The sequence below is a fragment of the Phalangium opilio genome, unplaced genomic scaffold, assembly GCF_054372755.1.
Source record: "Phalangium opilio isolate 3A_F unplaced genomic scaffold, DU_Popi_V2 ptg000042l_1, whole genome shotgun sequence".
In the NCBI taxonomy this organism is placed as follows: Eukaryota; Metazoa; Arthropoda; class Arachnida; order Opiliones; family Phalangiidae; genus Phalangium; species Phalangium opilio.
This window is the reverse complement of record NW_028324166.1, coordinates 3563096-3574751: the sequence shown is the minus strand read 5'-3', so window position 1 is coordinate 3574751 and position 11656 is coordinate 3563096. Positions and strand designations below refer to the sequence as shown.

The 11656-nt window shown below is 36.6% G+C and overlaps 2 protein-coding genes across 2 annotated transcripts; one reads left to right on the top strand and one right to left on the bottom strand.

The window, feature by feature from the left end:
• Positions 1-1168: 1168 nt before the first annotated feature.
• Positions 1169-2444, bottom strand: LOC149678429 (general transcription factor 3C polypeptide 6). The gene is made up of 2 exons (XM_089836390.1): positions 2336-2444; positions 1169-1641 (listed from the first exon to the last, which is right to left on the bottom strand). The coding sequence occupies exon 2, from the start codon at positions 1626-1628 to the stop codon at positions 1257-1259; it is 372 nt and encodes a 123-aa protein (XP_089692516.1). The 5' UTR covers positions 1629-1641; positions 2336-2444; the 3' UTR covers positions 1169-1256.
• A 282-nt stretch (positions 2445-2726) lies between these two features.
• LOC149678428 (uncharacterized) lies at positions 2727-11594 on the top strand. The gene is made up of 10 exons (XM_089836385.1): positions 2727-2912; positions 4523-4621; positions 4699-4808; positions 5375-5439; positions 5550-5624; positions 6797-6977; positions 7373-10185; positions 10754-10802; positions 10908-11084; positions 11227-11594. The coding sequence occupies exons 1-10, from the start codon at positions 2870-2872 to the stop codon at positions 11371-11373; spliced, it is 3759 nt and encodes a 1252-aa protein (XP_089692511.1). The 5' UTR covers positions 2727-2869; the 3' UTR covers positions 11374-11594.
• Positions 11595-11656: the final 62 nt, after the last annotated feature.

The following is an 11656-nucleotide window of genomic DNA, read 5'->3' as shown; positions in this document are numbered from 1 at the left end:
TTGCCGTAACGGCGAGAACAGAAAAATACCTCGTTAAAAAACAGATGCACGGAGTCTTAAATAGTCCAAGCAAAAGCTACCCAGATTGATAACAACTAAATATTATAAGATTTTCTTTAAATTTCAACATAAATATAGCTCTGCGAATAGAATTAGACACGAAAACTACACTAAGCCTTGGATAGATATCAGCGGCTGAGGCCGAGCGGCCCATTTCGAGCCGCCGGCGGCCGGGCTTGCCGTAACGGCGAGAGCAGAAAAATACCTCGTTAAAAAACAGATGTACGGCGTCTTAAATAGTCCAAGCAAAAGCTACCCAGATTGATAACATTTTAACGCCTTACTCCCAAATAATCTTTGATATTGTGAATAGTTTTATCTAAAGAATATTTTAGACACCCTACTCAGTCTCTATAGTAGTTCTCGAATTTAGGTACGAGGTAAATCGGTTCTTTAGACGGAAGGATCGAATGGATCCGAAGGAGCCGCGTTACTGAACTATTTCCCTCCGCGTAAGGGGAGGTTCTTTCCTAGGAGCTCAGAGAATATCGTGTAGTTCCCCCAGGCACATGTTACGTACTTCATGTGTAAAGCCTAATCGGCTTCTGATTATATCCCCTCGGGCCCCCGGTGATCGGCCAATCCCGGCTCTCGAGCAGACGACAGGTCTAACGTTTAGCTTCCTGGGCCGTCTAGCGGGAATCCCTGGTATCGATTATGTCGCTCCCCCTAGTGGTGAACTCTTGTAACGGGCTCCCCGTTACAACATTATTATTATTATAAATTATAAATTATTTTCCTTAACAAACTGGATATTTCCCCACATAAAATTTGACATGCATGGGCCTAGTTCATTTCGGAGGCTCCGAGATACCACAATGGCGGCCTCACCCCTGTGTATTGGTTTCTCAGTATGTAATTTCCGAAATGGCCAATAGAGAGAGGCCAGGGGGGTGTGGTTTAATATGGCTCCTCCCCTTGGCGGCAAACTTCACAGAGTGGAAGGCTCGTGGGGGAATGTATGTGATTAGTTAAGCAGAGTCATGACGTTTAAAGGGGGATATTTTCACCCCTTTGTCCACTAACTATAAGGGACGCCAACAGAACCACACTTTGCCATGATACTCATGGATACTAGCCTTAAAAATTCGCCAGTAATCAAGTAATATAAAATTGACCAAGGGTTTATTATGATTTATTGATTTTAATGGGTTGTGATTACAGTACAAAATGCATGAAATATGAACACCAATTTATTATGTTTGCTCCACACCACTAGTTAAGTTTTGCGTAACATCAGTACATTCTCTCTCTTTTAAAAACACTCGTTTAAATTTAATTTTCTTGGTTGTCTGATCGTAATACTCTAGTTTTTTGGAATCTTCGGATTCTTCCGAGACTTCTTTCAATAGAACTAAGGTGCCAACACTTTCATCATGGTCACCGGAAAAGAACAAATCTCCAATTTGCAACATTGGTTCTTCGGTTTCTAATCCCAGTATTTTGCAAATTTGGTTTTCAAGATTTAACATTCCTTTGTCAATTATTCCTGAAATTTCTGCTACGATAAGGACTTCTTCTTCCTCAAATTCTTCGCCATCTTCATGATTATCTTCCATGGAAGTCATTGTTTTAACACACCTATTTAAGAAGGTAATGTTTAGGTTGCAATGATATGAATTGATTGTTTAATCGTGTAGGTGTAAGTAGAGGGACAAAAAATTTATCTCAATAAGGGGGTTAAGATAAGTTCAGAGAAGCCTCCCATCTCTATCTATATAAATCAAAGTCCTGACTGACTGATAATCAACGCCCAGCCCAAACCGCTTGCCCTAGAAGGCTGAAAATTTGCAGGAACGTTACTCATAAGTAGTAGGCGCGTACTAAGAAAGATTTTTCCAATCCACCGCCATCTTAAAAAATGGCGACCAGAAATGTAAAAAATCTTCTCTATGCAACAGAGTCCGCGCGTTTCAAACGATTTCGCCAATATTTAGTACACTGGTTTCCTTTGACCTATAGGCGGGTAGAATATGGTCTTTCGGGTTCGATTTGTTGCCATCTTTTTAAATGGCGGCCAAAAACTTAAAACCCTTCTTCATAGAATAATGTCCGCGTGAAAAATAATAAAAAATGCATCCCGACGGGCTGACGGGCAACGCCGAGTGCCCTCGCTCCTAGGGTGCTACAAAAATATTAGTCGTCGGTAAAATCTACCCATTCTTTATATCATTTTGATGGAAGTACTTATTACACGCGAGCGACGCCGCGGGTAACAGGCAGCTAGTGTAATCATATATCTAAAGAACTCTCGCTAGATGGAGATATAATATACCTTGCTAAAAGTTTTAATTTTTCGCTATAAACAAACAGTTTTAATGCTCTTTGCAAAAAAAAAATACGAAATTAGTGCAGACGACACTGTGTCTCTAACTTACAGCCAGCGTGATCCAGTGGGCTATGATGTGAAAGAGCATGGGCTTGGTATTCATTTACCCAACTGGTAAGTGGTAAGTAGTGCGAGAACTCCAAAGTTCAAACTTAAAAAATATTAATATTAGGGCATGAAAATTTCAAACTATTAACCTTTGTACTTTTCCCACAAACTAGTAGTAAAATGTACTCCGTTCTCCACAGCACCATGGTCAGCGCCACACGACAGAATGAAACATTCGTCTGCATTAAAATTTCAACCAATCAAATTGCAGGCTGTTGTTTTCAAAATTTTTTGCTGCCTTGTGAGCGGTGAAGAGAGTCGACATTCGACAGTCTACGATATGGATTTAATCATTAGATTAAAAATTAGTTTAACTTAGTTTAGTAATAATCGTCCAGCGAGCGTGAACTCCTTTTATACTTTCGCCGTAAAATGTTCCCTAAAGCCAAAGTAAAACGGTTTAATGAGAATATCGGTAATATAACTCTTTGAACCATATCTCTTTGTTTGTATTTATTTATAATATTATAATTTAAGTTTAAGTTTTATTTGTCGTTTTCCGTGTATCTGTCCCGGTAACCACACTTTACAGGCCTAGGCCTTCTGTGGTTGCCTGTAACGTCTGTTACTAAATAAAAGTATTATTATTATTAGTTTGTTGAACTTGTAGCCCATAGACTTGAAAATGTCTTAACCTTTGTGTATGATTGATAATTTTAAGGAGTTTAGAAAAGCCAGGTTTTAAAATTTTGCCTGCAATCTAGACTGAGGGCACTGAATTTAAATTAAATGCCGAATTGGCTCTATTTCTAATATTTTTAACCCTGTATAATGGGCCCATCATTGCCTAAAGCCCTCCGTTTTCTGCCATTACCTTAAGGGGGTGCTAAATGACTGAAATCTGGGTACCCCTTTATGTGTGGCTATAAATTGGCAATATTTAAGGTTAATCTGTTTATAAAGAAGGCAAGTAATGTTCTGGTCTAACCCCAAGCTCTAGCTTGACAATTGGTTTGACCCATTACTTTGAAACAATCATCATATACCGCATTCGGTTGAAAATTATTGATAGTGGTTTGTTTATCAAGACCCTCTTCGTTTTTTCTCAACCCAACTAGAGCGTCTATAGACAGAGTAGAGGCAATAGGCCAAAAAAAAGACTTTAAATTCCGTTGGTTTTTTTTGGGGGGGAAGGGGGGACGGAAACGAATCATGTTTCCGTTTATTGGCGATAGATGGCGCTGTTTTAACCGCTTTATGTCGGCATAGAACCAGTTTCGGAACCAGTCTGGGAAATAAGGATATTTTTTAAACTAGTCCTTGGGACCACTGACCCCCTCTAGCGTCCGAAATAATAGGGCCTTTGCGCGTGACGTCAAGTTACCTTCCCCCTTTCCTCTCCCCTTGCCGGCTGCCCGCTCTGGCCACGATAGGACGCAATGTTGACACCCCCTGAAAACCGGTTTTTCGCCCCTATTTCTTCCCCCTTTTTACTCTGGCGGAAACACCCTATAAACTGGTCTCCGGAGTGGTCCCAGCCTTTGTTCTCCTATAGATTTGTAATTAATAAACTGGTCCCGAGGACCAGTAACCCCTACTTTTTTGAATTAAAAAACTAGTCCAAGCAATTAATAAACTGGTTTTGGACCAGAGGAAGTTACGAAACTAAGTTGGAAACGCTAATAACGCCACCTATCGCCAATAAACGGAAATATGTTGAGGTCGTAAGATTTTCTTTCCCATTTAAATAAATTTTGACGTCATTTATGGCCTATTATTATCTCATATTACGTATTATACGCTTCATAGTGAACGCCTGGAAGATTTTAGGCTGTCTTAAAGGAAAAAGTGTCGGCTGTAGTTTAGTTTATACAAATGCCCCTAAATGCTTTCATAGTCGAGGGATGAAGACTGTGGAGTTAACTGACAGCCGAGACTTTCTTTTGAATAAAAGACATCTTCTATGTTGGGCATTTCATTATCAGTATCATCTCGCAAAAATGGTGTATACGAAACACTTAAAATAAAATACAGAAATCATTTGTCAATTACGGGATACTTCATTCATTTTAAAATTTCAAACAGGGTGTGCTCCAGGTGTTGGATCGTACGACCCTAAACTAGAACCCAAAGTTCCAGGCGCTGTTTTTGAGAAAAGTGAACGGTTTAAAAGCGTTCCAAATGGTAGTGAACTTAAATTATTTGCAATATGGAATTAAGCCTTTTTTTAATGCAATGTAATATAATATTAATTTCTGAAGAACCTGCAGAAGTTACAAGTACAACTCTTTCGCGTTCTTCCCAACGAAGTCGCAGCTCAAATACGTCTTCCGTGTCCTCAATTTCCAAATCGGCTAGAAAGAAAGTCAAGGTTTGTTGCCTCGGATACAAATTTTGTTCGAATCAAGTTGCTGTAATTTGCTAGTAGTGATCATTTAATTTTTAGCAGTAACATCAACAGGGTTCATACAAACCTGGAAAACCGGGAAAACCTGGAAAAATCAGGGAAATAAATAGTTGACAAAAACCTCAGGGAAAATTCAGGGAAATTTGCGTCAAATAGGGGCCGCGGAATGTTCATAAACATACCCTTCATAGGATTAACATTACACTAAACTTTGGAGGCTCATAACTCTGGTTATATTAGAGATACGGGGATGTCCTTTGAGTATGTTATAGTCATATTTCCCCTCCCCCTCCTTCGTTAACATTTGCTCCATAGGAAAAACCTGGAAAATTCAGGGAAGTATATGGGGAAAAAATCCGGAAATCTCAGGGAAATTTGTTTTCCCAAAGTTGTATGAACCCTGTAATCAAAATGGGAGATAATATTTTATGTTGAACGCGTTCTAGCAAACTTTCAAAAATAAAAGTTTTCAATTTGCCATTTACGATGACAGCTTATATCCCTAATATCTTGTTCTTTCGTACAAATAGGAACGATTGCCTTCGGACTATGAAAATGTACCCGTTTTTGATGAACCGTCCAATGAATTGATAGAGTAATTACATTTTTACTCGAAAGAATGTGTTGTGTTGAACATTTCAGTTGCTCTATCATCAATGATAAATTTCGCGTACTGATTGAAACGTTTCGATTTTCCCAAATTAGGAAACTTAAGAAGGAAAATGCCGTTTTGCGAGAAAGAGTGAGAAATTTGCAGTCATCGCTATATGCAATGCAAAAGTAAGAAAATATGCAGGGTGGTTAAATATTCTGCATTTTAAAGTACGGTTTAGGGTTAAGGTTGTTATCATTTGAAGTGGAGGGTTTGAATTTTAAAGTTCCAATTGATTTCTTTAAAAATCTTGGACCGAAATATTTTTATTCCATTTTAAAATAAGAAAGTTTTAGATGTATGCGTGTCCTTTGTTAAAAGAAATAATTTATAGGCACAAACCTATATGATATTGGTATCTGTGACTGGTATGGCACCTTAACAGCTATATTGGTTTGAGGTACATAATTTCGGTTCCAGTAAAACTTCAATATCGGCATTGGTATTGACATATCATTTAAGTAACGATATCGGCCATAACTAAGAAATATCTATAGTGGTTTAAATTATATCTGGCAACATCTTGCAGGAAGCCATACAGTTAAAACCCCCATGCTTTTCCTAAGGTGAATTTTATTAACATTAAAAGAGTATGTGGGTACCGATCCTCTAGGATATGACGACGTACCCTTTAACTGCTGTTTCAATTGAGCAAACGCCTATCGCGAGTCGCACATACTTTCAACCAGAATTCAACCCCAGTAGACAGTGTGTCTATTTTACTTTCATTTTGCGATATATTTTCGATTTTCAAATAACAGATTTAAGGTGTAATTCATAAACGTCGGACGCAACGCAATTTAGTGCAGGCAAAGGCAGGGCGTCGTGCGCAAAAGACAGGACTTTGCGCACGACGCCCTGCCTTTGCCTGTACTAAATTGCGTTGCGTCCGACGTTTATGAATTCCACCTTTAGCTTCTTGGGCTGAATTTTCATATTTTTAGTATTTAATTAAAAACTAATTCATTCAGATTTGTTACGATAATTCTAAGTATTTCAAACGTTTCGAAATCTTATGTTAGTCCGAACTAAACACTGACTGCACTGTCTTGAATTTCCAAATGATTGCTAAGATTTTAAAATGATTCCTATGATTAGTAGTTTAATTGATTTTGTAAACCATAGTTCAGGCCTTGCATACTGCTTAGTAAAACCCTAATTATATCGTCTTTACCGTGACCTTTGGGTCAAAATCTCCCATACAACTATTCCACCATTTTTTGGAAATACACTGTATAATAATAAAGAGTAGAAACATTGTTCATGTAAGTTACTAACTCCCAATATAATTTTTTTGTAGGCGCCAGTCTTTTTCATCTCCCCCGAATTGTTGCTCATCACCTTTGCTCAGATTCTTTAGTCCATCTCCGTCACCTGTCCCAAAGGTTAAGCGTATCAATAGTAGGTCAGGCTCAGTCACAGCCATTGCTGGTATTACCAATAATGCTCAATCCATAGCTATTCAACCAGCAGAAAAACATGTAATTATTTTAAAGGAGAAATTATTACTCGTATCTAGAGATGTGAGTCGGTAATTTACCGTCCGTAAATTACCGGTAATTTACCAAATACCGCGTAAATTACCGATTTATATGTTACCGTAATTTACCGAAAAATTACAAAATTACCGAGGTAATAAGCCTGTTAAAAGATAAAATACCATAAATTACGGTAATTTTTGTAATTCCAAAATTTTAATCGGTAATTTACCGGTAATTTTAATCGGTAATTTACCGGTAATTTTAATCGGTAATTTACCGGTAATTTTTCGGTAATTTACCCGGTAAGTTACCATTTTTTAAAAATTAGTGTAATTTCACATCTCTAATCGTATCAGTAGCTGTTACATGGATTTCTAAGTAGCAATTTATTTAAGGTATCCATTACAATTGATAAAAGTCCCGTAACAAAAGATCAAGTGTGTTCGACAACGCAACAGTTAACTCCTGAAAATCGCGAATTTATCGAAGCTAAACATACCGCGTTGATAAAATTATCAAAAGCCGATGACGAAATTTATAGGCTTATGGAACAACTTAAAGATTACGAACAATTTAAGGAAAAATTCGTGGTTTACGAAAAAGAGATGTTAGAAAAGGAACTAAAAAACCAGGAGTTAAAAACTGAACTCCAGGAAAATCAGGCGTTTTTCAGTACGCTGAAAGAAAATTTCCAGGAACAGAATAGTGTTTTAGAGATTGAAGTTTCTAAGTTGAATAAAATGGTTTCTGAGCTTAATGAAGAGATATGCTCTCTGAACAAAAATAGTATCGTTAAAGACGAAAATATTGAACAGTACAAAATGAAATTGGAAACTGAAGTTCAAGAAAAACAGTCTTGGTTCGATGCTTATCATACGTTGAAAAAAACTTTAGATGACCTTACTGAAAGCGTTCAGAATGAAGAAGCCAAATTTAGGGACGAAATTCAGTCTTTAAGACAAGTTGTTGCCGAAAATATCGAAAGCGTTGCGCAGTTAAAAACGCAAGCAATCGAGGCTGAGGTGCAGCTTCGAACAAAGCAGTCTTCGCTTCATGACTTCGATCGACAAACTACCTCCCTCAAGGAACAAATTTCTGAACTATATGAAGAAAATCATTCATTAAAAGAGGCACTTGATCTCGGTAGTGAAAATATTGAACAGTTGAAAACTAAGGTGGTCAACACTGATTTAGAACTTCGTGAAAAGCAGATGTCGTTCGATGCATTGAAAGAATCCTCGGAGTGTCAAATTTCTAAACTCATGGAAGAAGTTTCCCAAAGTATTGATGAAAGACATTTACTAAAACAATCCGTTGAGTTCAAGGACAAAGAAATTGAGCAATTGAAAAGTCGTGTTATCAAGTCTGAAATGGAACTTCGAGAAAAGCAGTCCTCGTTCGATACGTTGAAAGAATCCTCGGAATGCCAAATTTCAAAACTCCAGGAAGAAGTTTCCCAAAGTATTGATGAGAGACATTTACTAAAACAAAGCGTCGAGCTCAAAGACATAGAAATAGAGCAATTGAAAACTCGAGTCATCAACAATGAAATTGAACTTCGAGAAAAGCAGTCTTCGTTTGAAGTGTTGAAAGAATCTTCGGAAGGCCAAATTCTAACCCTCGAGAACGAAGTTTCCCAAATCAATGATGAAAGACATTTACTAGAACAAACCGTTGAGCTCAAGGACAAAGAAATCGAGCAATTGAAAACTCGAGTCATCAACAATGAGATTGAACTTCGTGAAAATCAGTCTTCGTTCGATACGTTGAAACAATCTCTGAAATGCCAAATTTTAACCATCGAAGAAGAAGCTATCAAAATTAATGATGAAAGAAATTTACTAAAACAAACCGTTGAACTAAAGGACGAAAAAATTGAGCAATTGAAAACTCGCGTCATCAACACTGAAATTGAACTTCGCGAAAAGCAGTCGTCTTTTGATGCGTTGAAAGAAACAGTTCAAGAACAAATCAATAAGCACAATGACACTGTTTCAAATCTTCGTAACGAAATTCTTACTTTAAAGAGTAACCTTTCGCAAAAGTGTGAAAGTGAAGAGCAATTGATGATAAAATATGTTGCGCTGAAAGAATCAATTGCCAAAATGAAGATAGAACAAGAAGATAATGCTCAAAAAGCCAATGATGAAATTGAACTTTTAACAACTGAAATGGAAGATTATCGTAACCAAATTCGAGAAAAGATTGATTTAGAAGAGGAGTTGAAGCGTCAACTTTGGGAAGTTAAGAAACAGCGCGACGATACGATAAACGAGATGAAACAAAATGAAACATTGGCTGAGGAAAAATACGCAAATTTGAAAGAGAAATTTGAAAACTCTTTCAATGATCGAAAACAAATCGAGGAGAAACTTAATCAAGAAATTCAAGATTTGAACTGCCAATTATTGGAGCTCGAAAGGCGCTGTTTAAATCTGAAGCTACAGGCTGAAACAACTCAACAGCTTCAATACGAAAAACAGGAATTAGAAGAACAATTTTCGATGGCGAACGATGAAGTCAATAAATTACAAGAAATGAAAGAACAATTAACACGCGAAAACTACGAATTACAAAACGAAATAACAATTAAACATTCCGATAATATAACATTAAAAATTGAGTTGGATAAACAAGGGGATCTTATTAAAGAACAAGACGATTGTTTGGTTAATTTAAAATTAACCCTTGAAGAGAAAGACCGTGAAATTGAAAAATTACAAGCTGATATTGAAGTTTCGGTTAATAAATATGAAGAAACCTTGAAACACTCCTCGAATTTGCAATCGACGATTGAAACCCTGAAAGAATCCGAGATTTGCCTGGCAACTGAAATTAACAACCTCCGTTCTGATCGACAAACATTAAGAGACGAAAACACGGAACTTATTTTAGAAACAAGCAATCTTCAAGATGTAGTATCGCAGAAAGATGTTTTAGGGAATTGCTTATTGGAGGAGATTGACGCCTTGAGACGAAACGAGAAAGAGCTACAAAGATTCGTCGTTGAAAATCAAGTATTGAAAGATGAGCTCGAAAAGCAAACTGAGAAATTTGCAAAACAGATGAATGAATATGAGGAAAAAGTTAATGACACGTGGAGGAGACTAATTGAGAAAAATAATGAAGTTAAACACAAGTCTGTTGAAATTGAATCTTTGAAAGATGAATTGAAGAATGCCATGGAAAAGACCGGTGACTTTGAAAAGTAAGTGATACTTTTGGGTTGCCAATAATCTGTGAGTGAGAGCATCTCAGGTTTTTGAAATAGAATGAATTGAATAATAAGTTTATAAGATATGTTCCATAAGTATGAAACTACCTATACTTAATGCTAGAGACTTAGGCCTACAGCTCGAGCTAGTTCGAGAACAACAAGCGAGAATAGACTACACTCGGTTAGTCAACTAAGCCTTTGACAGCAGCGCCTCACCGAGAATCTGACTTTACCTATACTTAATGCTAGAGACTTAGGCCTACAGCTCGAGCTAGTTCGAGAACAACAAGCGAGAATAGACTACACTCGGTTAGTCAACTAAGCCTTTGACAGCAGCGCCTCACCGAGAATATCACTTATGTCATTTCATGACAAGCTCTCAGTAACCAGTGACAATCTTATGGAACATGTCTTATGATTGAATCAAATAGAACTACAACCTTTTCAGTCTGTTGTAGATAGAGGTTGAATTGCACTCACAAAAGACTGGCAACACTATCTTTCGATTCAAAATAGTTCATTATATTGTAGATCTTATAATTTCGTAATTTGTTTTTAGGTGGAAGAATCTGTATGAAGAGCTTTTGGTAAAAGTGGAACCATTTAAGGTAACTTATCACAGAAAGAACAGCAAATACTAAATATTGGATTTAAATAAATGTATCCGCGTAATTGATAATTGAATATGATACTACTATACTTTTTGATTACAGGACCAGCTGGATGCTTACGCTCACGAAAGAAGTTTGTTAGTCAATGAAACAGACCAGGCTCTTAAGCAATTGAACGAACTCCAAAAGAAGTATTCGGAATCAATGGGACATAGTAATCATAAGCAGAAAATTCAATATCTTTGCCAATTGCAAAGTGAAATAAGGGACCTACGAACCGTAAGTCCAATGCATTTCTACCTACTTCTTTCTAAAAAGGGGATTAGTGAATCTTTGAAAGTTTTATGAACAATTTTAGTTTACCATTTTTAAGTTAAAATTCTTAACTATAATTAATTTAAAATGGCGTGGTTTTTTGCAGGAAAATGTAAAATTGAGGGACATGAATTACAAACAAAGCTTGATTATTCAAAAATATAAGCCTGCCGAATCGAGTGCCTCTGCCAAATCCAAAGCCAAAAAAACTAATGTACCTCTAAAGGAGAATACTCCCAGTGCCTTTTTTTAATCTGAAGAGAAACCAAAAATATTTTAATTTTTAAGTCTGTTTTTATAATGTCTTCGTAAAATTTTTTGGCATTATTTTTTGTGTGTGATTTTGTTTTATATCTAATTCGTATTAGCGAGAAATTTTGTTTTTTAATTAGAAGTGACTTTGTATTTAATTAAAATTTAATAAAGTCACTCCTTCGGGAGTTTTTATCAAAGTAAATTTTGATTGAACTAAAATGGCAGTGATTAATTTTGCAAATTCACGCATTGCAATTGCAACTTGAGACGAGTTAAAATTA